Below are 27,204 nucleotides of genomic sequence, written 5' to 3'. Positions count from 1 at the left end.
TGTAGTCCCCCGCTGGTTCAAAAAGCGCACCACAGACCTGAAGGCAGACGGGTTCAAATCCCACAGCAAGTGCATTGGATTTGAAAAGATTAATGAATCAAATCTGAGGGTTGGTCTAAAAGGGCGTGTCAAAAAAAACAGACAAAATTACAAATTTCTAGATTTAAAACTATTTGTTTTAACCAACGAAATTGCAAATTTCAATGTTATTTTTGTTTAACTCATAAGTCCGTTCCTATGTTAATGCTGTTTCTGCAAGCCCTTTGCAAGAAAATTACTTGTAAAGGAACCCACAACGTTGTTGCAGGGTGCCTTTGTTGAAAGGAAAAGTAGAAGACGGTGGTACCTTGTTTTTAAGAATCTTGATTTCAGGGATCCTCGGATATGGAGGGCGAGATGTGCAGTTTGTGGCAGCTGGGCTTACTGCGGTAGAAAATTCGTTTTGCGGATGCCTCCGAAAGCAGAACTCGTGTTTGCTTCCAAGTTGCCTAATATGAGGGAAGGTATTCACTATGAGGTCTGGGGATACCCGGTGGTTGACATTACAAACAGCAGTCTGGTGCAAACTTTCTTAATGAGCTAGATGTGCGCTGCGGCAGGGCAAACAGGCGTGTACCTGACATAATTTGCTGAGTTTTATTTACAGCAAAACTTGTGCACGGCGTCCTCGCTGCACGTCTGGTCCCTGGGGCAGTGCGGAGCAATGTAGCTTCAAAGGCTGAGTCACGGTTAGCAGGGAAACTGACACTGCACGTGGTGTGTCTCGCAACAAAAAAAAACCTCATGGCTTCTAACGTGTTATAGCTCCTGTTTGTTGCTGTAAGTGATCCATATATAATGTTTGGGTACATCAGTGTATTCTGCTCACAGCAGAAAAAGGAGAAAGATTGGATTCACAGAGTGTTGTGAATGCCATAGTGTCAGGATAGACCGAACCTGAGGTGGCAGAAAGATCAGGTAGCAGTGAGGGAACAGAGGTGTGCCTCTGTGCAGGAAGACGCTCAGAGGCTCCTAGTGTTCATATTAGAGGCAGAAATTCTTCGTTCAGACCATGGATGTGAGTAGTCAGTGGCTCCATCTTGCTTCCTTTAGCCGAAGACAGCGTAGTATATTCGAGGATTGCTTAACCACATCTAGGATCCACAGTTTGTCATTTGGAGTGTGGTGTTTTTCCAAAAAATGGTTCACTAGGAGTGCCGATGTATTTTTAAATCTGATCCGAGATCGATGCTGGAGATTCTGATGACGGGCCGTCTCGTCTGACCTACATATCGTAGGCCGCAGGGGCATTCGATACAGTAGATGACTTGTTTAGTTTTGCAGCTTGTCAAAAAATTCCGGCTCCAGGTCCTCGTCCCAATTTTTTTCATTTTGGAAGGAAACTGACAGACTGAACATGATCCACAGGGAAAGTGTCCTACAGTGGTCCTAAAATCCCAGAGACCTTTTCTTGGCGCTGGCTTCTTGAATTTGGAATGTATGAGTGTGTCCCGTATACTCTTGGCTCTTTTTTAAAAGCAAATCGTGGTACAGGTGAGTCTGGCAGGCTCAGTTTTACAATGGGCCAATATTTACAGGTCAAATTTTATTTGAAAAGTATGAAGTCCGTGCGTGATGACACAGGTCATTTTGTTATGTACAAATTGTGTTGTGGAGCAGTGTTTTGGGTCAGTAAAACCTCTGTCGGTAAATCTTGCTCTCTTGGGTCCAGAGATGAGTTTCTTTGGATAGCCTCTTTCCGTAAAGCGGTTGGTAAAATCATCAGATTGGTGGTAAATATCAGAGCTTGGTACAATTCCTCCTGATTCGGAGAAATTGTCCATATGGCAAGTTTTCTCTCAGATGTCGTGGATGATTACTAGCAGTTTTTCGATAGAGGTAGCATTTCAAACTACCATTCTCATGTCTAATCTTTAGATCTAAAAAGGCAATTTCTTCATTGCTGCGTTCCATAGTGAACTGAATGTTGCTGTCAATATTATTAAGCCAGATCAAAGATAAAGGTCAGTTTCAGAGCCACTCCATATGAAGACGATATCATCAATGTATCGTCTCCAATTTGAAATGCTGTTCTTGTATGGGTTGTTGTCACACAGGATAATATTGGACTCGAAAGTGGACATCTACAGAATCGCAAGGCTCGGGGCAAATGTTGCACCCATTTCGTTTCCCTTGGTCTTTAAATACAATTGGCCGTTGAACTCAAAGGTTCTTACATAGTCCATGTCATTATTTCCAAAATGAAATTGTGGGGTACCCGGTCTTGCTGGTCCTGATGGGTGAGTATTTGGTGTATGCAGTCGATCGCCTAGTTTTGGGGGATACTTGTGCACAATGATTTTGTCCATTGTCACAGGTTTTTGAGTATGAGGGTCAAAAGGTAGATTTTCAAATGTGTATGGTGTGTGTGTGGTATCCCGTAGGTAGGTTGCTGTTTTGACACTTAAAGGTTTCAAAAATGTCGCTAAATGTGCATACTGGTTCCAAAATGGAACCGCAGCCCGAGACTATGGGTCTTCCTGGTGGTTTTTCCAAATTTTTATGAATTTTAGGAAATGCATACAGTGACGGAGTTCGACCTTGACTTGTAGTCAGAAATTTTAGTTCCTTGTCACTGATCCATTTCCGTTCATGAGCATATTGTCACGCACTTTCTATTTCAGATTTTCACTGGCAGGATCCTTTCTAAGTTTTTTTTATAACTCTCCTGATCTTGTAACATCATTCATCATTGTAAGATATTGATCACTGGACATAATCCCCATCCCACCACCTTGATCGGCTGGTTTTATCACAATCTTTGGATTTTTTGAAAGATCAGGGCTTTGTGTTCAGCTCTGGAAAGGTTGTGTTTAAAATATTTTTCTTCCCTTTCAGTTTTTCAAGGTCCTTCAGGATACATTTTTCAAAAGTAATTTCTTTAGGGACTTCATTGTCTTTGGGTCTGAAAGTAGACGGGACATGTAGACCAGAATCCGTGTCTATGGTCTCTTCTGGGATGTCCTCAAAGAATGCTTTCAGGCAAATAGTCCTGAAAAAACAATGGATTTCCATTTCAGTTCAGAACAAGTCAGTCATTTGAGAGGGCACAAATGATAAACCCTTGATGAGAAAATCCATCAAAGTTGTTTTGGGTCTCTAAGGTGGAGGGAATTAACACATTTTTGAGAATTCTCCCTAACAGGGTTTAAAAGGCGAGTCTCTTGGACTGGAAAGCAGAGTCGACAACTGGAACGAAAGAACCGAAGACGTGCTGGCAGAGGACGGCTGCTACAACTCCTGGACCGTTGGTTTGCCTGGTGAAACCCTACTGCAGGTCCGAATTGCCAAGTTCTTCTCGACAGAAGCCCCTTCAAGGACAACTTCTTCCTTTGAGTTGGGACCAATCAACTCATAAGCCACCTGGATACCATTCTCAGAGCTAGTTGGGATTAACCAGTGGGAAGGACACCAGCTTGTGTGCTTGATGAACAGCTACCTGAACTGAAGTGACTCCATGTCTGCGTTTTCCGACTATCCCGTGCAGTGCTGGAGTCCCCTGACGTTCCTCTTGTCCCACCGGCTGATGCTCAGGAACAGTGAGATCTGCAGGAACTGCCAGGAACCAACGTCTTCAGCTGCATCTTTTGCTTCACATTAAGGTACTGTTCCAACCCGATTGAGAGAACTCTTCTCTTGCGGTGAGTTCGTCGAACTTTCCCAACTGACAGGCCTAATCAGCTTGTGACCCAACATGATTCTTTCGTACAAACTACTTCTGAGAACTTTGGCAAAGACTTTACCATTTACTTCAAGTACTGCTTTCCTATCCAAGACACTAGTCCATTGACTTTGGCCTATGCCTTTTGAACTGAATCAAGTCCTCTAGTGAACTAAATTTATTAGCACTGCCTAAGAAAGTATTTGATCTATTCTGCTAACTTGTGCCTTTTTACTCCCATTGAAAGTAACAAATGCCATTTTGCACCTATTTCAGGGGAGCCTAATTTGTTCAGAAACTTATTGTTTTGCTATTGATGTTTGTGTATAATATGTTGCCTCCTTCTAGTGAATGTTTTCTAAATGATTGTGTAATAAAATAAGTGTTTTACCAAGAAACTTCCAAGCCTTCGAGGAACATCTAATGAACATGTCGGTACAAGTCCTAACAGACAGCACCACCGCGATGCTCTGTCAACAAACAAGGAGGTACACACACCCCAAATCTGTCCAAACTGGCACAGAAATTATGGAAGTGGGCACTCAGATGAGGGATGACCTAGTCCTCCCAACATGTTCCAGGGATACTAAACACACTAGCGGACTCTCTAAGCAGAGACCCTCTACCAGAAGAGCACGAGTGGAAACTACACACAGACGTCGTAGAGCACATCTTCTCTTTGGGGTTACCCCTCTCTAGACTTGTTCGCTACAAGAGAAAACGAGCAATGCCCAGACTTCGCGTCCAGGTTTCCTCAGCCACTCCAAGGGGGAAAGCCCTATGGATGAACTGGTCAGGGATATTTGCTTACGCCCCCACCCCCCCCCCCACTCCATTAATCAGCAGGATAGTGAACAATTTGCACAGGGAATAAATGATACTCATCCTAATTGCTCCTATGTGGGCGAGACAACCGGGTATCCACATTTGCGCAAGCTGGCGATGTGCAATCCCATCAAGCTCCCGTACCAGGGTCAACCTGTTGACTCAACAAAGGGGAGTAACGTTACACCCAAAACCTCACTCTTTGAACTTGGAAGCATGGCTCCTGAAGTCATAGAGTCCGGACACCTTAAGCTTCCACAGCGGTGCATGGACATCCTAAAGGAAGCACGGAAACCAAACACTAGGCACTGCTATTTCAACAAATGGTAAAGATTTGTCATTTGCCAATTTAAACAGATCAACCCCATAGTGTATGCCTTCACGCATTCTTACTTGCATGCTCCACCTGCTGGACTAAGGGTTGTTCTTTAATTCTCTTAAAGTCCACCTAGCAGCTTTATCAGCATACACCACCTCTCAAAGTAAAATCTCATGGTGGAAAGTGCCAGTCATCAAAGCTTTCATGGAGGGAGTGAAAAGAATACATCCTCCAGTCTCTAACCCCCCGCCTGGTTGGGATTTAAATGTAGTGCTAGCAAAACTCATGGGACCCCATTCGAGCCTTAGCAACAGGCTACCCTTAGACATTACATATAAAACTGCCTTCTTAGTGGCAATCAGTTCCATAAGCGTCAGCGAGATCCAAGCCTTGTCAGTGCAAGACCCCTTCTTTCAAGCATCAGAAGGAATACATTACTCACTGTAAGTGTATTTCTGGTGCTTGTATCTGCTTAGATTCACATGCGCCCACCCTTCATCCCCTGAGAGAAGGTGCATAGATGTGTACTTGAGCTTTCCATGTATGTATCTGTTTAGGAACTCTGTACTCGTACTACTCATGCTACCTCATGTCAGAAAAAATAGAATGAGGAACCCACACGTGAGGGATTATGGGTACAGGGGACGTCACAATAGGGATAGTGTTACTGGCACGCCCTATTTCGACACCCATTTTCGAGTTTTAAAAAACAACTAATACTCTGCAGCTTCCACTAGATGTTGTCCTATGCATAGCATGTGAATCTAAGCAGATGCAAGCACCAGAAATACGATTATGGTGAGTAATGTATTCCGTACTGCTCAGTCCCTCTTGAGATAAGCCTGGCTGCTCAGCTCGCTACCACGAACTGTGTAGTACTGACTTATACCAAAGGTTGGTTTTTGCTTGCACCTGTAGTCCTAATTGTATGTGGTGGTCCCAGGGGGTACTGCATGCAATTCTGCCTAACAAGTACATTTGAGGAAAAATGAAAAAAGTTAGGAAAATATCCACTGACTCAACTATCTTTGACACATTGAAAGTAGCATAATTGTTAATAGATACTAATGCAGAGCGGCCATGCCACACGTCACTGAGGGAATGTTTTCAACTTAAAAGCAGGGAATTTCATGAAGGAGTCAGGGTTCCCTTGCACTGATTACCCCGCAGGGGTCTGCAACCTTTGGCTCCCAGATGTGTTTGGACTACCATTCCCATGATCTCCTGACATTGACTATGCTGTACAGGCCGAATGGGAATGGTAGTCCAAACACATCTGGGAGCCAAAGGTTGCAGACCCCTGCGGGATTGATCGGTGCCTCAAAAGAGATGACCTAAGCAAGGTAAGTAAAGCAAAAAGATTTTAATGAACTTTAAAAAAGCCAAGTCTGGAATGCAACTAGCAGAAAGTTAGGGGTTTCCTTAAATGTCTATGTAGAGAAAGGAGCAAAAATAAAATCTTTGAAGAATATCCGCTTTCGCCAGCCTGTCTAGGACACATTGAAAACGTAATATTTTACTAAAAATGAAAGGGATACAAGATACCCCTGTAGCACGTTACTGTGAGATGTGTGCAACATTAAAATCACAAGGAATCTTGCAACAGATGGAGGGCCTCCCCATGTACTCTTTCTCGGAGACTGACGTTCCACTCCCAAACTGATGAGCTGGGCAAGCGAAGTAAAGCAAAAAGGCTTTACTTGCCTCCAAAATTCAGGTCAGGGTTCAAATCATAGCCAAGGTTATTTGGGGGCTTTTATTAAGGTCAATGGAGGGAAATCTGCCAAAAGAATCTTTTCTAACCAAACTCTTAAGTTATTGATGTCCAACATAGCAATTTACACTCCCTACAGAAGTGAATGCTTGACCATAAGGCATTATACATAGAAGTGGTGAAGCCAAGCTGTCTTTCTGGTGTCTTATGTTAGGGTGAGAAACCGACCGATTGATCCCAGGTCTGAGTTCATGTGTATAACTTTTGTCCTTTCCTGCGAGTCTGCTTTAGTGTAGCTGTTAATAGCAGTGAGAATGTAGTGTTGCATTTTCTTTTCCTTGCTCTTACCTGGATCTCTTCTTAGTCCTATCCTCTTTATTCCAGTTTGGGTGCTGTTCCTGTATTGATGATTGTATTTTAAAGTCCTGTGATATGAACATTAAGTATGTTATTTGTGTGCAGGTCGCTCAGATTTATCAGAGCATTGAGTTCACTCGTCTGGCAACAATGGTTCCATTCGTCGACGCCTTCCAGTTGGAGCGCTGTGTTGTAGATGCAGCCAGACATTGCGACTTGCAGGTCAGTATAAAATTACACTGTTGCTCCTTTTTTCTTTATTGCTGTGAAGGAACATATATTAAAGCGTCCGGCTTGATTGTGCTGTACTCGAACTGACCACTTTTGCAAGGATTGTATTTATTTACTATGCTGAAAGGTGCAAAATGGCCAGTGTACCTTTTCAGAGAAAGCAACAAACGGGGGTGCCATGCCATGGATGATCCTGTGCCACAGCGGAAGCTCAACTATTGTAAGCTTGTACCCTATGGGTATTGCACATTAAATTGGCTTCTTATTGGTTTCATGGGTGCAGAGATATTTTGTGTGCGCTATATTAAATCTGAATGGAAATTAGCAGAATGTTTTTGTAGCCATTGCTGTCAGTCCCCTTCAAACATTAGTGACACAATGTTAACTTCCTGGTTGCAGCTTAAATCCATTAAAGCACATTTCATCTAGCAACTTGTGTATCAATTGAGCTATCTGAATTGGAGTTGGTTTTCGATTTTGGCTTTACTTGAATGGTCAGTTGATGCTAACTCGTCTGCATTTGCTACTTGGTTGCACCATCGTGAAAATCTATTCTGAATGTGTTGCTAATCGCTTCTTCATTGTACCCTGGTGCTATTTGGTGGTTGTGATTGCAATATAATTGACTTTCTCCATGAAGGAACTTAATATCTGAAGGCTTCCAAATGTGAATTACATCATGTTTTCGTCCTTTGCATATTTTCTGGCTATCTGTACTCCCATTATTTTCTCACTGACATCTACATTAACTCCGGCTCCCACATGACTGACTCTTTGATTGTACCCTTTTTTCTTATGAAATTTGTCCCCAGTACTTTTCTTATGGGTCTTGCTCAGTGTGCACCTGTGGCATTTTCTCCTTGACGCCACATTGAGATATGTGGACCTTTGATCACAACCTTTTGATAATTGCTTAATGGTTGCTCCCTAATGATTTTTTTCCCCTCTTTGTTGCACCCTTGAACTTTCCACTTCAGCGGTCCGAAGTGTAGTGCATGGACAAGGAAATTAAAGTAGCCCTGGGGCATGCTTAAGTCAAAGTTGCTTTTTTGGTCCTTCTACGGCCACTTTTTGGCGCTAGTCACCATTTTGCATTTTACCTGTCTTTTTGTATTTCTTTGATTTCTTTTGAAGGCCAGATGGACTTCCCCTTTAGTCCCTTAACATTTCATCTCTTCATGTCTTAAGTAAGGTATATGGTATTCTGGACTTTGAAAATCTATTAGCCCACTCATTGGGGAGAAGCTTTTATGAAGGGAGAATACGAAATATGAAGTGTTACAGAAAGCACTGATACATATGCTGTCACCCATCAGTCATGGGGCATGTGCAGGTAGAGTATGTAAACCAAAGAACCCCACACTACCCCCTTGCAGGTCTAGTAGGATTTTTTCTTTTAGAATTTAGGAGGCCTGGTATCGTCACCCCTGTTAGGCAAAGTTTGAATGCAGTACCCTCTGGGAACACTACAAACAACTATCACTACAGGTATAGGCAACCCAACCTTTGGTATAAGCTTATACTACAGTTTTGGTAGCGTGTTGAGCAGCCAGGCTTATCTCAAGAGAGGAAATGTGAGCTGTAGTGGAGTTACACAATGATTCACAGCTACAGGCATTCAAATAAACTTACACTCAAGGGTTCTTGCATAAGCAATTTATCAGTCAGTTATAAAGCCTTCTTCAGAAGGGAGCAATAGAATAGTAACATACAAATATATTTTAATACTGTACACTTTGAGTTTCTGAATCAGACGAGACCCTTTTGGGATGGCTCACACACAACCTACACCCAAAGGTGACTTAAGTAACAAAGGTGCTGGTGACATTAATATATTACTGTAGGCATTCAGAATACTCTTAAAGTTGGCAGAAGTTATTAGAACTAGAGACCACAAATAGTCCTAAGCAGGTAAGTACTTCTAGATATTCTTAGAAGAGTCATTCAATAGGCTAAGCCAAAGTCAATGGGCAAAAGTCTTGGATAGGATGAAGCACTTCTGATAAGTAAATGGAAAAGTCTTTGCACAAGTTCTTAGGAGTCTTTGATGAAAAGAAGAATCCAATGTAGGGCCACAAGCATTAGACTTGTGAGTTGTGTAGCTTCAAACGTCACAGCCCAATCATTCAAAATACAGATTGATATTGCACATTTCCATTGTTGGGGAAACAAATTATTTGTCAACCATTGTGTTAATTTGACATAGTGAATCCAAGAACTCGGGTCAATGACCACAGGTTGAACAATGAAAACGATTTAGCTCAACAATCCAATAATTTACACACAACTCCCCTATGTCAACAATATTGGGCACTTCCAGCTCATAGCGGAGCCTCAGATTGCACTTCCATAGGCAAACAACAAATCATAATTATGTTACGCTCTATTGAGCTCAGAATTCAATATTTGGGCTTATGTTGGTGTGGGCTGGTTAATTAAAACCTTATTGCACTAGCACGCCAATCAGTGCTCTTTGCGCAGGCTTCCTGCCCAGCGATTTCTCCTGCAGGCATGCGTGCTGAGCTCTGGCTCCTGCTCCACCAAACGCCTCCCTCTAACACCAGGGGGGCAGGACAACAGCACCCTTCAAACAGGCTTAACGACTAAATACCCTTGTACAATGTGGTGGCCAGGCAATTACTAAAAGGGGCAGTGAGAAAAGGGTCAAATTAGCAACCACACAGATTAGTCAGCTGGACTGCCACTTTGCTATCCCCACAGGATGTGAGCAGGATAGACTATGGACTTATACTTGCTTAAACTAGTTTGGTATAAGCTCACAAAGAACACACATGGTCGCAACCATTTAAAGGCCAGATAGTGGTCACCATGCACAATGTACACCCAGAAATACAATATGGCTGAGGGGATTTAAGAGCCCATCGGTATCCCAATGGATACAACAAGTTTGATTGAGCTACCAATGCAGTAAAATAGCTTGCTCCATAGGTGAAGCCAAACCTTGGGTATAGCTGTCCCAACTTTAATTCAGATAGCTCAGTTGATACACGAGTTGCTAGATGACATGCGCTTTAATGGATTTAAGCTGCAACCAGGAAGTTAACATTGTCACTTATGTTTGAAGGGGACTGACAGCAATGACTACAAAACCATTCTGCACATTTTCATTCAGATTTAATATAGCGCACACAATCTCCGCTCTCATGAAATCAATAGGAAGCCAATTTAATGTGCAATACCCATAGGGTACGAGTTTACAATCTAAAACCTGCATAGGGTGATTAAGTAACCCTATGGCAAACATTAGGGGCCAGAGGTACTGGGCACTTTGGGAGCTGTTCGGTAGAATTCTTAATGTGCTAATTCCCTCTCACCTTAGAGACCCCCAGCAACTTTGCTGGATTTTGACTGATTTTCTTTTTAACCTGGAGTGACCCCTTTCCCACTCATGTATTTTTGTGAATTTTAACTGTTTCTTTTGGTTATGGAGTCTGACAAACTCCATAGGCATCGTCTTTTACGTTGTCACACAGCACCCTCGGTGCAGTGGCACAGGGAAGTCTTTCAGATTTCCCAAGGTTTAAATACCTTCTCTGGGATAACCTACTGTTTCCCAGAGCAGTAAAGTGAAATTGACTTTACTTAGCATTGTACTTGCTAGACCCAGCACACACTATCTTAAAATAGCGTCCTGGAGGGGTTATTTAGTATCCTTTGTCTAGCTAATCATGTAACATTTTAAGTTACCCTTTCCTCACTGAATGGCTGGTGGCAGTGGTTTACTTTTAATTACCGTGGTGTGCATCTACCGCGGGCTGCGTTCGCAGCTGCAGTAAAGCACCCAAGGGTGCCATTTTTGTCAAAATGGCCCAGTCTTCTTTTTTCGCCATTTCTTTCTTGAGATTCACTGTGCGCCAAACCAGGTTTGGTCCCTTTGTTCGCTTTGCCTTTGGCGGGATTCACAAGTGAAGGCTGCCTCTGGCTCCAGGGTGTCTGGGGTGGGCAGGAAGTAAGGGAGATGTCAAACTTCCTATGCTTGGTCTCCTAGAAGACCCAAATGCACTCTGTAGTGATTGGCCGGCTTACTGTCCGGCAAGGACAGCCACTCTGCCGGGTGAGTGACAGCTAGACTGGAATGAATAGAGAACTGAATAAAAGGCTAGTCTTTTGGTTTGGAAGGCAGAGTTGACCACTGGACGAAGTAACCAAAGAGCTTGAAGAGGACGCCTGCTGCAACTCCTGGATCGCTGCTTTGCTCTGTGAAGCCCTGCTGCAGTGACCACTTGCCAAGTTCGCATCGACTGAGAAGCCCCTGCAAGGACGACTTCTCCCCTTTTGAGTTGGTGGGACAAATCAACTCCAAAGTAAGCCACCTGGGCTCCCATCTCGGAGCTAGTTGAATTTCTTCAGAGTTGCTACAGGAACCACAGAGCCAGACAGAGGGACCAGATTGTGGTGTTACTTTTTAGCTGGACTAAAGCTTTTGGAAGATTCTCCGGACTCTCATGAAGCAGGACTGACCAAGCCTGAGCCCCCCCTCAGCAGAGTGCAGGACCCCAGAAACGAGGACAGTTTACCTTGACATCCAGGAACCGCGTTTATTGCCATTTGCTGTACTGCAAGGAGCTGAAATGCGAAACGGCCACTGAAAGTAAAGTTTGCTGGTTGGCAGTTTTGATGGTGCCAGTACAGTGCCTGAGTCCCCTGAAGTCCTCACTCTTGTCCCACGACTGAGGCCCAGGAACAGTCAGATCTGCAGAGCTGCACGGAACCAGGAGTCGTCAGCTGCATCTTTTTTTCTTTACGAAGGTACTCTAAACAAGTCTAAGAACTTACTTCTTGCTGTATAAGAGCTTGTAACTTCCACAACTCATCAGCTTGTGGCCCTACATTTGATTCTTCTTTTCATCAGACACTCCTAAGAACTTGTGCAAAGACTTTTCCATTACTTACCAGAAGTGCTTAATCCTATCCAAGACTTCTGCTCATTGACTTTGGCTTAGCCTATTGAATTGAATGACTCTTCTAGTGAACTCAAAGTATCTGCACTGCTTAAGAAAGTTTGTGATCGCGTGTGTTATAATAACCATTGCCTTTTACGAACTTTTAAAGAGTATTCTGAATGCCAACAGTAAAGTATTAATTCTCCAGCATGGGGTCTGGCATGGATTCACATGCTCATGAATATTCCCCGTCAGGCTGGGAATCCTCGGTAAAAAAAAAAATCTGTATCAGTTTCGTTTCTGATCCGTCTTTCCAAGTAGTAACCAATCACTCGTCTCTGGGTCATACTGCCCCCCCCCCCCCGCCAATGACTGCCCTCTTCCTAAACCCCACCCCTGGCAGCCATCCTCAGATTTTTACCGCACGTTCAAGTGTTGGGAGTCCTCTTGCTATAGCTCTTGAGCTTTTACTGCGTTTTGTGTTTTTTTTTTTCAAGAGATTATCATTTTTTTTGCTCAATTGAGCCTCAAGCTCCACCATTTCTACTTCCGATCAACGGGGACCTGTTTCGGAATTTTCTGCGCCCCTCAAGGGCGAAGTTTTCGAGTTACGCTTCTGAGGATTCCAGTAGTTTCTGAGGCCTACCTCATGGACATGGCCCAGGAGAAAGGAAGCTCGACACCCGGATCCAAGCTGTTTAGGAACGGCCCTGGATGCGGATCACAGAATGTGTTCAAGGAGGAAGAGCATTCGAGATGCTTCTACTGCCTTCACGGAGTCAAAACGCACCTGGAGAAGGACTGTGTTTTGCATGAACATGACGGATCAGACTATGAGGTATCGTCGGACCAGTCTCGCCAGCTGGCTTGAAGGAAAGAGCCCAGCAGGTGAGAAGTAGTCGTCCGAGTGTCCTAAGTCCTGTGAGGGTGCTCCAGCAACGGGGGCCCAACAGGCTAAGCACCGCGAGTCCGCGGGCACCGGGAGCGCCAAATGGTTGGGCTCCTCGGCTGCCAGGCAGGGCGCACCTTCACCGGCGCCATCAACCATGAGCCAATGCTCTGGCTCGGGGAAGAGAAAGTCTGAGCTCCTGGCTAAGCTTCGGGAGAGGCCCCGGTCAATCTCGAAGGAACCAGCTGAGGGGGGAGCGAGTCAGTGACCCTTACCCCCCCCCCCCCCCAAGGTGAAGGCCTCAAGCGCACCCAAGGTGGTGAAGTCATTGATTCACCCGCCTAAGGCCTCTACCAAGGTAGTCGCGACGGCCCTGACTAAACCTGTGGAGGCGATCTTGGGGCCCAGAGTTTTCCTGCCACCACGGAGGGAATCCTCTTTTCAGCCCATCGAAGACCCCAGTGGAAGGAGGGGGGGGGGGGCGGTGGCCGACACGGACACAGCCTCCGAGGAGGAGTTGGTGGAATTCGTGGAGGGTCTCAACAGGAAGTTTGGGGAGGCCCCGTCCCACGGGAGGAATCCCGACAAGAGGGATGAAGAAAATGACGGTGTGGCTGAGGAGGTTCCCGTGGAGGAGCAACCAATGCGCCCGTCACAACCCGAGCCACAAGACAACTCGGTGGCCATTTTGATGGCAATCCAAACCTTATGCACTGTGATAAGGACGACGGGTAGTGATAAGCCGCTACCCCCAACGGACGACCCAGCGGAACCAGGCCCGTCGGGAAGCCCTCCAAACAAGAGGAGAGTTCATCCACCCCCCACCCTTCCAGCCCTCACGGCCTTCTCAGCCGGTGTCTCCTTCCCCTATCCCTGGGATGACACGAGAACAGATACGGCCCCGACGGGGACGGATGACGACGGTGAGGGGACGGACCTCCCACCACCACCTCCTCGGTCCTCCCCGCCCAACGAAATTGGCTCCTTCCACGCCATGATTGCCAGGGCATCCGAGCTTTTCCAGCTCTGCCCCGAAGAACAAAAGGAAGGATTCCTCTACCAATGGCGCAAGGCCAAAAGGAAGACGGTCCTCGCGGTGCCGTTGGTGGATGACATCTGGGACAAGGTTTTTCTGAAGAACCCATCCACGACACCTGCCAAGAGAGACCAGTACGAGAAGAGGTACCGGGTCCCCACGGCCGTCACCTTGTGCCTTATGGCACAACTGACCCCAGATTCGGTCGTCTCGGCGGCAGCCAAGAAAGCAGGGGGGGCCTCGGCTTCAACTTCTGCTTGCCCACCGGACGGCGAGGGAAGAAACTGGACGCAATGGGACGACCAGTTATCTCGTTGGCGCCGATGATTAAGGCGGCCAATGCCCTAGCTATTGTGGCTCGCTACGACGGGGAGTTGTGGTACAAGATCGCCCCCCTGTTGGACTTCCTACCGGACAACAAGAGGGCAGAGGCCCTGGCGATCCTACAGGAAGGTGAGGTGGCGTCAGACGACGCCATAATGGTAGCCACGGACATTGCCGACACCGGTTTCCACCAGTTGGGCAGCAGTGTTTGCCTTCGACGGCGGGGGTGGCTCAAGGCGACGGATTTCAGCCAAGACGTGCAAGCCAAGGTTTTGGACATGCCCTTCGACGGGAACAATCTGTTTGGAAAGACAGTGGATGAGTCACTGCAGGCCATCAAGACCGACAGACGGCTCGGGCTTTGGGAGTTCTGCAGCAACGACGGCCACCCTTTCGGAACTCCGGAGGCAAGCAAGGTGCGGATTCGGCGGCGGCTCCTCGACATACCGTCAGGCGGCCTGCTCCTTTTTGCAGGAAGCCTACAGGACGAGGCAAGTCAGGTGGATCTCGCTGTTGTCGCCAGGGAGGCCAAGGCCGCTGCCAAGCAAGATTGAACTGCCCGTTGCGTCAGCCCCCACCGGAGCGCCCCAGTGGGAGTCCAGCTGATGAAGTTCGTCAGCGCGTGGGAGTCCATCTCCACCGACCGATGGGTGCTGGGTGCCATGGCCCACGGGCGCACTCTTGGATTTCTGAAGTGTCTCCGCATTCCTCCCGTGGCCAGGAAGGAAAACCACGTCCGCAACTGCTGTTCGTGGTAAGGGCGATGCTCAAAGGAGCCATCGAGCTCGTCCCAAGGAGGCTCCGGGGCTCTGGAGTATACTCAAGATAATTCCTCATCAGAAAGAAGACAGGAGGATGGTGTCCCATCCTGGACCTGCGTCGACTAAACAAATACATCAAGGCACAGAAGTTCTGGATGGCCACCCTCCAGCACGTGCTGGGCCAACTGGAGGAAGGTGACTTCCTACCGTCGTTGGATTTGGAGGATGCATACTTTCACTTCCCCATTCTAAAAGGACACCGGAAGTTTCTCAGGTTCGTAGTCCAAGGACGGCACTACCAGTTCAAGGCCCTCCCATTCGGATTGAAGTCGGCGCCCAGGGTATTCAAGTGCATAGCACCAGTGGTGGCGCGGCAACGCCTGCAAGGGAACCACGTCTACCCCTACCTGGATGATTGGCTCATCCGAGCAAGGACAAGTGAACTCGCTGTCGAACACACAGCGAAGACTGTCCGGCTGCTCATGGACCTGGGATTCTCCATCAACTTCTCCAAATCCCTCCTGGTCCTGTCACATGTCGCGCTGTTTCTGGGAGCCAAGCTCGACAAAGTAGCGCGATTGGCCTCGCCGTCAGAGGAAAGGACAAAGGCCATCCTGGGCAAGGTGCAGTGTCTGCTGGCCGCGGACGTGGCCGAGGTGAGGGCCATCAAGTCCCTTCTCGGAATGTCCTCTTGCGTCGATCTGGTGAGCCTGTGCAGGCTTCGGATGAGTCCCTACAGGAGTTCGACGCCTGTTGGATGCAAGCGGCGGGCAGCTTCGAGGACAGGATCTCGCTCAACAAGGTTTTCCGCCAAGCAATCCAGTGGTGGGGCACCAGTGTTTATCTCGCGGCGGACATGAGCTTTCAGACCCCAGCACACCAGGTGACTGACGATGGATGCCTCCCTGGAGGGGTGGGGAGCGCACACCGGAGATCTTCACGCGAGAGGCCTTTGGCTCCCGGAGGAGAGGCTGCTCCACATCAACATACTGGAGCTCGGAGCAGTGTTCTGGGCCCTCAGGTTATTCCTCCCGTCCCACAAGGACAAGGTGGTGAGCATCTTCACCGACATCACCACGATGTTCTACATCCAGAAGCAGGGAGGAACCAGGTCCGCAGCTATCCAAGGAAGCCCAGGATCTGTGGCATTGGGCTGTTGCCCAGGGGATGTTTCTGGTGCCTTCATCTAGCAGGGATAAAAAAAACACCATCGCCGACTCACTCAGCAGGGAGCTGCGCTCATGCCACGAGTGGGAACTACGCCAGGCTCATGCCACGAGTGGGAACTACGCCAGGATCAAGTGGATCTACTCTTCCAGCGATGGGGAAAACCCCAGATTGTCCTGTTCGCAACAGCGACGAACTCCTAGTGTCTGAGGTTCACCAGCAGGTTTTCCCAGCCAAGGAGCACGGGCGATGCTTTCTTGTTCTCCTGGGATGGCCTGTTCCTGTATGCGTTACCCCCGTTGCCGTTGCTGCTCCGACTCGTCAACCAACTCGAGAGTTGCCGGTGCAGGATGATCCTCGTTGCACCGGCGTGGCTGAGACAGATCTGGTTTCCGGACCTTCTGGACTTGTAAGCGTCCCCACCAGTCAAACTGTCGATGCACACAGATCTTCTCTCCAGGGAGGGAGGCGCCATCCTTCATCACGACCCGGAGTTGCTGAACTTGCAGGCCTGGCTCCTTCAGCACTAGAGTTTGGAGGGTACGATATCACGGCGGATTGCAAGTATGTTCTTGCAAATTCCAGGGCGTCCTCAACTCTCGTGCTACGGACACAAGTGGAAGAGGTTCTCCGTCTGGTGTAGTGAACAGAAGATTAACCCTCTACGGATTACGGCCCCTCAGGAGCTACTGTACCTCCTGTCGCTGGCCAAGGCGGGACTAGCGCATGCTTCCATCAAGATACACCTGGCAGCTATTTCCCGATACACCAGAACTACAGGACTGCCATCCCTGTGGTCTCATCGCCTGGTGAAGGAATTTATGAAGGGACTGTTCCGTTCGTTCCCGCCGGTGAAGGCTCCAGCCCCGGCATGGGAGCTCAACATGGTGCTGACCAGGCTCATGGGGCCGCCATTCAAGCCTCTGCATTCGGCACCGTTGAAGTCCTTGTTGTGGAAGACAGCATTTCTTGTGGCCATCACCCCAGCACTACAAGTGGGTGAGATCCAAGCACTATCCTGCAAGCCTCCATACTTGACTTTTTACGAGACGAGGGTGCTGCTGAAGACGCACCCCCTCATTTATGCCCAAGGTGCCGTCGGACTTCCACCTCAACGAGCCCTTGGTGTTACCAGTTTTCTTCCCGTCGCCTTCATCGCTGGCCGAGAGGACTTTGCACTTGCTGGATGTAGCTAGAGCGCTGAAGTTCTACGTGGACCGCATGAAGAGTTTTCGGAAGACGTCACAGCTGTTTGTGAACTTTGGACCTGTGACCCAAGGGAAGGCCCTCTCGAAGGCTTCCATTTCCAGATGGCTCTCCGGCTGCATCATGCACTGTCACCGGTTGGCAAACTGACCGTTGCCCGGCCGTCCGAGAGCCCATTCGACCAGAGTGATCGCTGCTACCACGGCTTTCTTGTCTGGTGTGCCCCTGCTGGACATCTGCAGGGCTGCTACGTGGAGGTCGACGCACACCTTCATGAGATTCTACTGCGTCGACCGGGATTCCAGGGAGGAGTCCAGAGTTGGCCAAGCGGTGCTGCTCAACCTGTTCGCCTGAAGGTGATATATTTTATTTATATCGCGCCCATACACAGGTGTTTCAGAGCGCGACCAGGCAAAGGGAGGGGGAGCAGGGGACAAAACAAAATCAAACTATCTTACTAGGCCCAGTGACATTGAGAACGTGCATGGGGAAGGGAAGGGGGGGGGGAGTGCAACAGAAAAAAGGATGGGGGGGCAACAAAGTGCAGGCATAAGATAAATAAGTTAGTGGATACATAAGTAAATAAGGTGATAAGAGCAGTGATTTGTGCAGCCAGTGAAGGGTGCAGGGCAAGTCAGATAGGGAAACATCTGATAAGTGCAAGAGAGGAGTGGGGGGGACCTGTGAGGGTACAGATAACAGGCCCCGGTGCAGGGGTGGCCGGGAAGCAGTGCCGGAGGAAGTTCAGGTGAGGCAGTGCTGAGAAAAGGAAGATCAACAGGGGAGGAGAGTGGCAGATGCAAAGAGGAAGGTCTTGAGGAGCTTACGGAATCGTAGATGGTTTTCCTCCAGTTTAAGGGTGGCAGGGAGGCCGTTCCAAAGGGAGGCTCCGGCCGAGGACAAAGATCTGCCCCCTGCACGTTTCTTAGAAAAGCGGCTGACCCTTAGGGAGTTTGAAGTAGAGGAGCGAAGGGCTCGAGAAGGGAGGTATTTAAGGAGGGATAGTTGAAAGTATTTAGGACCCAGGCCCCAGAAAGCCTTGTGGACAATGCAAAGGGTTTTAAATGTAATCCTTGCATCCACTGGGAGCCAATGGAGGGATTTCAGTGCTGGAGAGATACGTTCCCGGGGCTTGAGGCCAAGGACCAGTCTTGCAGTTCTGTTCTGGATTAGCTGTAGAGGGCGGAGGGTGGAGGCAGGTAGCTTTAGAAAGAGGCTGTTGCAGTAGTCCAGCTTAGAGAGAATCAGAGCTTGGGAGACAGTGAGCTTCTGTGGGAAGGAGAGGAAGGGAAAGGTACCTCTGAGCAGGTCTAGTAAGAAGTTAGATTTTTTTGAAACTTCAGAGATGTGTGGGAAGGATAGGGTGGAATCAAAGATGACCCTGAGGTTCTTTGCTTCGCAGGTAGGTGCGGGAGGACGGCCGAGGGAGGCAGGCCAGAGAGTAAGGGGGAAGGAAGGAGCGGGTGTGCCGATCAGGAGGATCTCAGTTTTATTAGCATTTAAACAGAGATCGTTGACGGCACACCAATTTTGAATGGCGATTAGACAGTCCGAGATGAGGGAGGAAGGGGAGGTTGCAAAGGGAAGCCTGAAAATGAGTTGTCTTCAGCATAGCATTGGAAGTTGGAGCAGAAGATGGAGATGCCGCAGGCAAGGGTTGCCATGTATTGGTTGAAAAGCCAGGGCGAGAGATTAGACCCCTGAGAAACACCACAGGTAGAGAGGGAGATAGAGGAGAGACCCAAGTTGTACCTGGGAAGGTCGATCAGAGAGAAAGGAGGCAAGCCAAGCCAGAGCCTGATCAGTGATGCCAAGGTTGTCACGGAGACGATTGAGCAGGATGGTGTGGTTGACCGTGTCAAAAGCGGAGGAGAGATCAAGTAGGATAAGGACGGAGGGAATGTTAGTCAAGGTTGGAGAGCAGAACTTCACGAATGTTCAGGAGAGCAGTTTCCGTACGTCTGGAGGCTCTGAAGCCAGATTGGTCATGGAGTGAGCCGACAGACAGAATGAAGGTTGAGATGAGAGATGGCAAGCTTTTCAAGGAGCTTACCCAGAAAGGGAGTGATGGTAATGGGGCGGGAAAGTGATGGAAAGCTGGACAGGAGGGATCACCTGAGGGTTTCTTGAGTAGAGGATGCACAATGGAGTGTTTCAGGGGGGAGGGGAAAGAACCAGAGGCAAAGGAGAGGTTGCAGAAGTCTGCCAGGGCAAGTGCAAGGGTGTCAATGTGGTCTTTAATGGTTTTGGAGGAACAGGGATGAAGGTGGGCCTGGTGAGGAGGTAAGAGTTGCTTAATGTTGAGTTTATGTAATGCTGAATGTTGAGCCTTTGCCACCTTCCGTGGTTGTGCATGTGTGTACTGCTATCTATTCTTATATTCATGAGCATGTGAATCCATGCCAGACCCCATGCTGGAGAAGGAACAAGTTACCTGTAACTGTTCTTCTCTAGCATGGTTTCACATGCGAACCCTCCCTCCTACCCCTCTGCGGCTCTTCACTTGGTCATACCGCCACTTTACGTGCTACCAAATCTGAGGATGGCAGCCAGGGCCGGGGCTTAGGGAGAGGGCAGTCATTGGCTGGGGGCAGTATGACCCAGAGACCAGTGATTGGTTACCACTAAGAAAGACAGATCAGAAACGAAACTGATACTGATTTTTCTCCAGCATGGGGTCTGGCATGGATTCACATGCTCATGAATATTCCCCGTCGTCAGGCTGGGAATCCTCGGTAAAGAAAAAACCAGTATCAGTTTCGTTTCTGATCTGTCTTTCGTAGTAATAACCAATCACTGGTCTCTGCGTCATACTGACCACAGCCAATGACTGCCCTCTACCTAAGCACCGCCTCTGGCAGCCATCTTCAGATTTTTACCGCACGTTCATGTGTTGGGATCCTCGTGCTATTGCTCTCGAGCGTTAGTGCTATTTTTTCGCGCTTTTTCACAAAAACTTCGATTCTTTCGGTCAAAAGAGCCTCAAGCTCCACCGATCCTACGTCCGATCAACGGGGACCCGTGTCGGATTCATCTGTGCCCCTCAAGGGTGAAGATTTCGTCGAGCTACACTTCGGAGGACTCCAGAAGCTTCTCAGGCCCGGTCTCGGAGATGGCCCAGGAGAAGGGAAGCTCGACGCCCGGAAAGCTGTTCAGGGCCTGCCCTGGATGCCAGCTGCAGAACGTCTTCAAGGAGGACGAACACTCTTTCTGCCTTTACTGCCTTCATGGGGACAAGACGCACGTGGAGAAGGACTGTGCGTTTTGCGGCAACATGTCGGAACGGACCATGAAGGACCGCCATCAACGTCTCGCCAGCTGGCTGGAGGGTAAGAGCCCGTCTGGCGAGAAGAAGAAGAAATCTGAGCGGTCTTCTAAGACCTTTGAGGGCGCCCCGGCGACGGGGGCCCAACATAAGGCCAAGCACCGCGAGTCCGCTGGCACCGGGAGCGCCGAACGGTCGGGCTCTACGGGCGCCAGGCAGGGCGCACCCTCCCCGGCACCATCAACCACGAGCCAACGCTCTGGGTCGGGTAAGAGGAAGGCCGAGCACCCGGCGAAGCTCCTGGAGAGACCCCGGTCGAGCTCTAAGGCAGAGGAGGAGCGTGGCAGTGCCCCCTCCCTCAAGGATAAGGCGGTGAGCGCACCTAAGGTGGTGAAGGCCTTGATCCATTCAACCAAGCCCTCTATCGAAACGGTCGCGGCGGCCCTGGCCCAGCCTGTGGAGGCTGCACCAGTGGTGGCGGCCTCGGGGCCCAGAATCTCCCTGCCTCCTCGGAGGGAGTCTTCTTTCGTGCCCATCGATAGGACCCCCGTGAAACCCTCCGTGGGGAAGAAGGGGGGGCAGGGCGTCGTCGTAGATTCGGCCTCAACCTCAGAAGAGGAACTGATCGAGGTCTTAAGCCACGGCCTAGGCGTGGAACAAGACCAGCCCGTCGGAATGGGCCCCGACGCAGGTGACGACGTCGAGGATACCGACGGGGCCCCTGCTCGCCCGTCGGATTCCCCTCTGCCAGCGCCGCAAGACAACTCAGCGGCCATTTTGTTGGCTATACAGTCCTTATGCTCCGAGATAAGGACGAGACTACCGTTACCGACGGAGGAACCTCTCCCGTCGGGGGATCCAGAACCGGGACCTTCTGGTGTTCCCCCTACCAAGAAAAGAAGGATTCATCCACCGCCTCCTTTTCAACCGTCGCGCCCCGTCCAGCCCTCCTCCCCGTCCACCCGAGGGGATGATACGGGGACTGACACGGCAGCGACTGGTACGGACGACGAGGCATACGACGAGGATTTTCCGTCGTCGCCTCCCACCAGGGCTTCTCCGCCCGACGAGATTGGATCGTTCCACTCAATGATCGCCCGGGCATCCGAGCTTTTCCAACTCTGCCCTGAGGGGAAGGAAAAGGAAGGCTTCCTTTACCAACGGCGCGAGACCAAGAGGAAGACGGTCCTCGCAGTGCCTCTGTTGGACGACATTTGGGATGAGGGCCTTTCCCTCCTCAAGAACCCTTCCACGACGCCAGCGAAGAGACCGGTACGAGAAAAAGTACCGGGTCCCGGACTCGGCCCCCCTATGCTTCCGGGCGCAGCCTACCCCGGACTCCGTCGTCTCCGCGGCAGCCAGGAAGAAAGCGGGGGGGGTGCGGCCTCCACGTCGACTTCCCCGCCGGACGGCGAGGGAAAGAAATTGGATGCCATGGGACGCAGAGTCATCTCGTCGGCGGCGACGACGATTAAAGCGGCCAACGCCTTGGCTATCGTGGCCCGCTACGACAGGGAACTCTGGTACAAGATAGCTCCCCTGCTGGATTTTCTGCCGGACGACAAGAGGGCGGAGGCCCTTGAGATCCTGCAGGAAGGTGAGGTGGCCTCGGACCACGCCATCACCGTGGCGACGGACATCGCCGACACTGGGTTCCGCCAGATGGGCAACGGCGTTTGCCGTCGACGTCGCGGATGGCTCAAGGCTACGGACTTTCGGCAGGACGTCCAGACCAGGGTCCTGGACATGCCCTTCGACGGGAACAACCTGTTTGGGAAGACAGTGGACGATTCCCTTCAGGCCATCAAGGCGGATACTGAGACGGCCCGGGCCCTTGGAGTACTGCAGCAACGGCGGACGCCCTTTCGGAGCGGCGGAGGCAAGGGCGCCTCCAAAGGTTCCGGCGGCGGTTTCGCTTCCTACCGTCAAGCGGCCCGCTCGTCGTCGCAAGAGGCCTACAGAGGACGAGGCAAGTCTGGCGGACCCCGCCGTCGTCGCCAAGGAGGCCAAGGCGGCAAGGCCGCGTCCAAGCAGGATTGAACCGGCCGTGGGGTCGGGCCCCCACCGAAGCACCCCGGTGGGAGGCCGGCTGGCGGGCTTCGTCAGCGTGTGGGAGTCCATCTCCACCGACCGTTGGGTGCTGGACGCCCTGGCCCGGGGCCACGCGCTCGAGTTTCAAAGAAGGTGCCCGCGCGTCCCCCCCGTGGCCAGGAAAGAACTTCACGTCCCTCAACTTCTCCTGGAGGTAAAGGCGATGCTCAGAAAGGGCGCCATCGAACTCGTCCCAAAGAGGCTTCGGGGCTCCGGAGTCTACTCGCGTCATTACCAGTTCAAAGCCCTTCCCTTCGGACTGCGGTCGGCACCCAGGGTTTTCACCAAGTGCCTCGCACCGGTGGCGGCGCAGCTGCGCCGCGAGGGGATTCACGTCTACCCCTACCTGGACGACTGGCTCATCCGCGCCAAGACGAGGGAGCTCGCCGTGGTCCACACGGCAAGGACCGTCCAACTCCTCACGGACCTGGGATTCTCCGTGAACTACGCCAAATCCCACCTGGTGCCCGCGCAAGTCGCACTGTTTCTGGGAGCGAGGCTCGACACAGTGTCCCTTCTGGCCTCCCCGTCGGAGGAGAGGACCAGGACCATCCTGGGCAAGGTGCAACGGATGTTGGTGGCCGACGCGGCCAAGGTGAGGTCCGTCAAGTCCCTCCTCGGGATGATGTCTTCCTGCATCTACCTCATTCCCATGTGCAGGCTCCGGATGCGCCCGTTGCAAGAGTTCCTGGATGCGCGCTGGATCCAGACGACGGGCAGCTTCGAGGAAAGGATCAAGCTCGACGAGAGTTTCCGACGAGCGATACGGTGGTGGGGCACCCGCGCGCATCTGACGGCGGGCATGGACTTCCAGACCCCAGCCCACCAGGTGACTGTGACCACGGATGCCTCCCTAGAAGGGTGGGGAGCGCACACCGAAAATCTGCACGCAAGGGGACTCTGGCTCCCGACGGAGAAGTCCCTGCATATCAACGTCCTGGAGCTCCGTGCAGTGTTTTGGGCCCTCAGGTCCTTCCTTCCGTCCCTCAAGGGCAAGGTGGTGAGGATCTTCACCGACAACACCACCACCATGTTTTACATCAGGAAACAGGGCGGAACCAGGTCCCCAGCGCTGTCCAAGGAGGCGCAGGACCTGTGGCATTGGGCCGTCGCCCAAGGGATTCTTCTGGTGCCGTTTCATCTGGCAGGGATAAAAAACACCATCGCCGACTCACTCAGCAGGGAGCTGCGCTCGTGCCACGAGTGGGAACTACGGCAGGATCTGGTGGATCGCCTCTTCCGACGGTGGGGCACACCCCAGATCGACCTGTTCGCGACGGCGACGAACACCAAGTGCCGGAGGTTCGCCAGCAGGTTTCCCCAGACGAGGAGCATGGGCGATGCTTTCTCGTTCCCCTGGGAGGGCCTGTTCCTCTACGCGTTCCCTCCCTTGCCTCTGCTAATCCGGCTCGTCAACCAGCTCAAGAGGTCACGGTGCAGGATGATCCTCGTCGCACCTGCGTGGCCGAGGCAGATATGGTTCCCGGACCTTCTGGACTTGTCGGCGTCCCCGCCAATCAAGCTGCCGGCGGACGCGGATCTACTCTCCAGGGAAGGAGGCGCCATCCTCCACCACGACCCGAAGTCGCTGAACTTGCAGGCCTGGCTCCTGCAGCGCTAGAGTTTGGAGGATACGACATACCGGCCGATTGCAGAGAGGTTCTTGCAAAGGCCAGGGCGTCCTCGACTCTTAAATGCTACGGACACAAATGGAAGAGGTTTTCTGTCTGGTGCCACGCACAGAAGATTAACCCTCTACGGATTACGGCTCCCCAAGTGCTGCCGTACCTGCTGACGCTGGCCAAAGCTGGTCTGGCACACGCGTCCATCAAGATTCATCTTGCTGCGATCTCCCGATACACCAGAACCACGGGCCGGACGTCCTTGTGGTCTCATCGTCTGGTGAAAGAGTTCATGAAGGGACTGTTCAGATCGTTCCCGCCGGTGAAGGCTCCGGCCCCGGCGTGGGAGCTCAACGTGGTGCTGACCAAACTCATGGGACCTCCGTTCGAGCCTCTGCACTCGGCCCCGTTGAAGTTTCTATCGTGGAAAACAGCTTTTCTCGTGGCCATCACCTCCGCACGACGAGTGGGAGAGATCCAGGCCCTTTCCTGCAAGGCCCCGTACTTGACTTTCCACGACACGAGGGTAGTGCTCAGGACGCACCCCTCCTTCATGCCCAAGGTACCGTCGGACTTTCATCTCAACGAACCCTTGGTGTTACCTGTGTTCTTCCCGTCGCCTTCGTCGCCGGCTGAGAGGACTTTGCACTCGCTGGATGTAGCTAGAGCGCTGAAGTTCTACGTGGACCGCACGAAAGGTTTTCGGAAGACGTCACAACTCTTTGTGAACTTTGGACCTGTCAATCAGGGGAAGGCTCTCTCGAAGGCTTCCATCTCCAGATGGCTCTCCGGCTGTATCATGTACTGTCACCGGTTGGCAAACCGACCGCTGCCTGGCCGTCCGAGAGCCCATTCCACCAGAGCGATCGCAGCTACCACGGCGTTCCTATCTGGTGTGCCCCTGCTGGACATATGCAGGGCTGCTACGTGGAGGTCGACGCACACCTTCACGAAATTCTACTGCGTCGACCGGGATTCCAGGGAGGAGTCCAGGGTCGGCCAAGCAGTGCTGCGCAACCTGTTCGCCTGAGGTGAGCCTGGTGAGGAGGTAAGATGCTTAATGTTGAGTTGATGTGATGCTTAATGTTGAGCCTTTGCCACCTCCCGTGGTTGTGCATGTGTGTACTGCTATGTATTCTTTATTCATGAGCATGTGAATCCATGCCAGACCCCATGCTGGAGAAGGAACAAGTTACTTACCTGTAACTGTTGTTCTCCAGCATGGGTCTGGCATGGATTCACATGCGAACCCTCCCGCCTACCCCTCTGCGGCTCTTCACTTGGTCATACTGCCACTTCACGTGCTTCCAAATCTGAAGATGGCTGCCAGAGGCGGTGCTTAGGTAGAGGGCAGTCATTGGCTGTGGTCAGTATGACGCAGAGACCAGTGATTGGTTATTACTACGAAAGACAGATCAGAAACGAAACTGATACTGGTTTTTTCTTTACCGAGGATTCCCAGCCTGACGACGGGGAATATTCATGAGCATGTGAATCCATGCCAGACCCATGCTGGAGAACAACAGTTACAGGTAAGTAACTTGTTCCTTTTCTTTACCGAGGATTCCTAGCCTGACAATGGGGAATATTCATGAGCATGTGAATCCATGCCAGACCCATGCTGGAGAACAGTTACAGGTAAGTAAATTGTTCCTGTCTTCACAGTTAAGAATATTTGTGGTCTCATTTGTTCTAATAGCCTTTTCCTTTAACCACTTTCTAAAAGTATTCTAAATGCAACAATAAGATATTAATCTCCCCAGCACCCTAGCTATTGAAGTCACCTGAGGGTGTAGGTTGTGACTGTGGGCCATCCCAAAAGGGCCTTTACTGATTTAAGAATAATAAGTGTGTTTTGAAGTGTATTTGAGTGCTACTGTTATATTGCTCCCTTCTGAAGAAGGCTTACTCTAACTGACTGATAAATGAATAATCGTTTATTCAAGAGGGCTTGTGTGTAAGTGTTTATTTGGATACTTGTCACTGTGAATCTCTAACTTCCCTACGGCTCACATTGACCCCTCTTGAGAGAATCCTGGCAGCTCAACGTGCTACCAACCTGTGTAGTACAGACTTATACCAAAGGTTGTCAGGGTTGTAGTACACCCAAAGGGTACTGCATACAATCTTGCCTTTCAAAGCCTGTCTAACAATTCAAACTGTGGTAGTAGTTTGAAATACCAGAGTCATGGCGTAGTATCCGGTTGGTGGATGCAAGATTGCAGCAGTCTGAATCAAGTAAAATACTGTGGCAAAAGTGGTCGTTCTTATAGTAAAAGCCAGTAGAAGAGGGGTTGTTGAAGTAGAAGCAGCAACACTGAAGTCCTCCTGATAAATAAACCAATGTACATAATAAGATTGTCAAATACCTTTTAACATTAACATATATTGTATTAGTGTGTTTTGCTTAGTGTGAGGGCCAGTTATCGTATGTTAGAAGATGTTCCTTCAGCTTTAGTTAGCAGGGAACCCCCCTCCCCCCTAAACAGGGTAGCGATAGTGAAGCATTTTTACAAATAGTAACTTTAATAAAAGGGCATATTTTTATAAATCACCAAGCAGTTGTCTGCCTTGCAATACTGACCGCTCTCAGCACCCTTGCAAAAACGCAGTCCGGATCTTGTGCCCAACTAAAGTGTTAATTGCCACCCACCCTCCCTCGCAAGGGAAAATAGTTGCACAAGCGGAGTCCAATAAGTGGAACAGTACACTCCTACTGTTGGGTAAGAATTGGTGCAGTCACACTGTGAATCTACACAAGAATTTTCACCTTTTGGTATAGGTCTGTATTAC

The 27,204-nt window shown here is 50.3% G+C and overlaps 1 protein-coding gene across 1 annotated transcript in view; it reads left to right on the top strand.

Moving 5' to 3' along the window:
• The window catches only part of EIF3A (eukaryotic translation initiation factor 3 subunit A), an 812,143-nt gene that overhangs the window by 224,677 nt on the left and 560,262 nt on the right, over positions 1-27,204 (top strand). The window contains exon 10 of the mRNA XM_069611926.1: positions 7,021-7,137. Coding sequence (XP_069468027.1) covers positions 7,021-7,137 — 117 coding nt within the window. The remainder of the gene's footprint in view (positions 1-7,020; positions 7,138-27,204) is intronic.

This window comes from Ambystoma mexicanum, chromosome 8, assembly GCF_040938575.1.
Source record: "Ambystoma mexicanum isolate Mex_15411 chromosome 8, UKY_AmexF1_1, whole genome shotgun sequence".
Taxonomy (NCBI): domain Eukaryota; kingdom Metazoa; phylum Chordata; class Amphibia; order Caudata; family Ambystomatidae; genus Ambystoma; species Ambystoma mexicanum.
The sequence above is the reverse complement of the archived record's forward strand: the minus strand, read 5'-3'. Positions and strand labels throughout refer to the sequence as shown.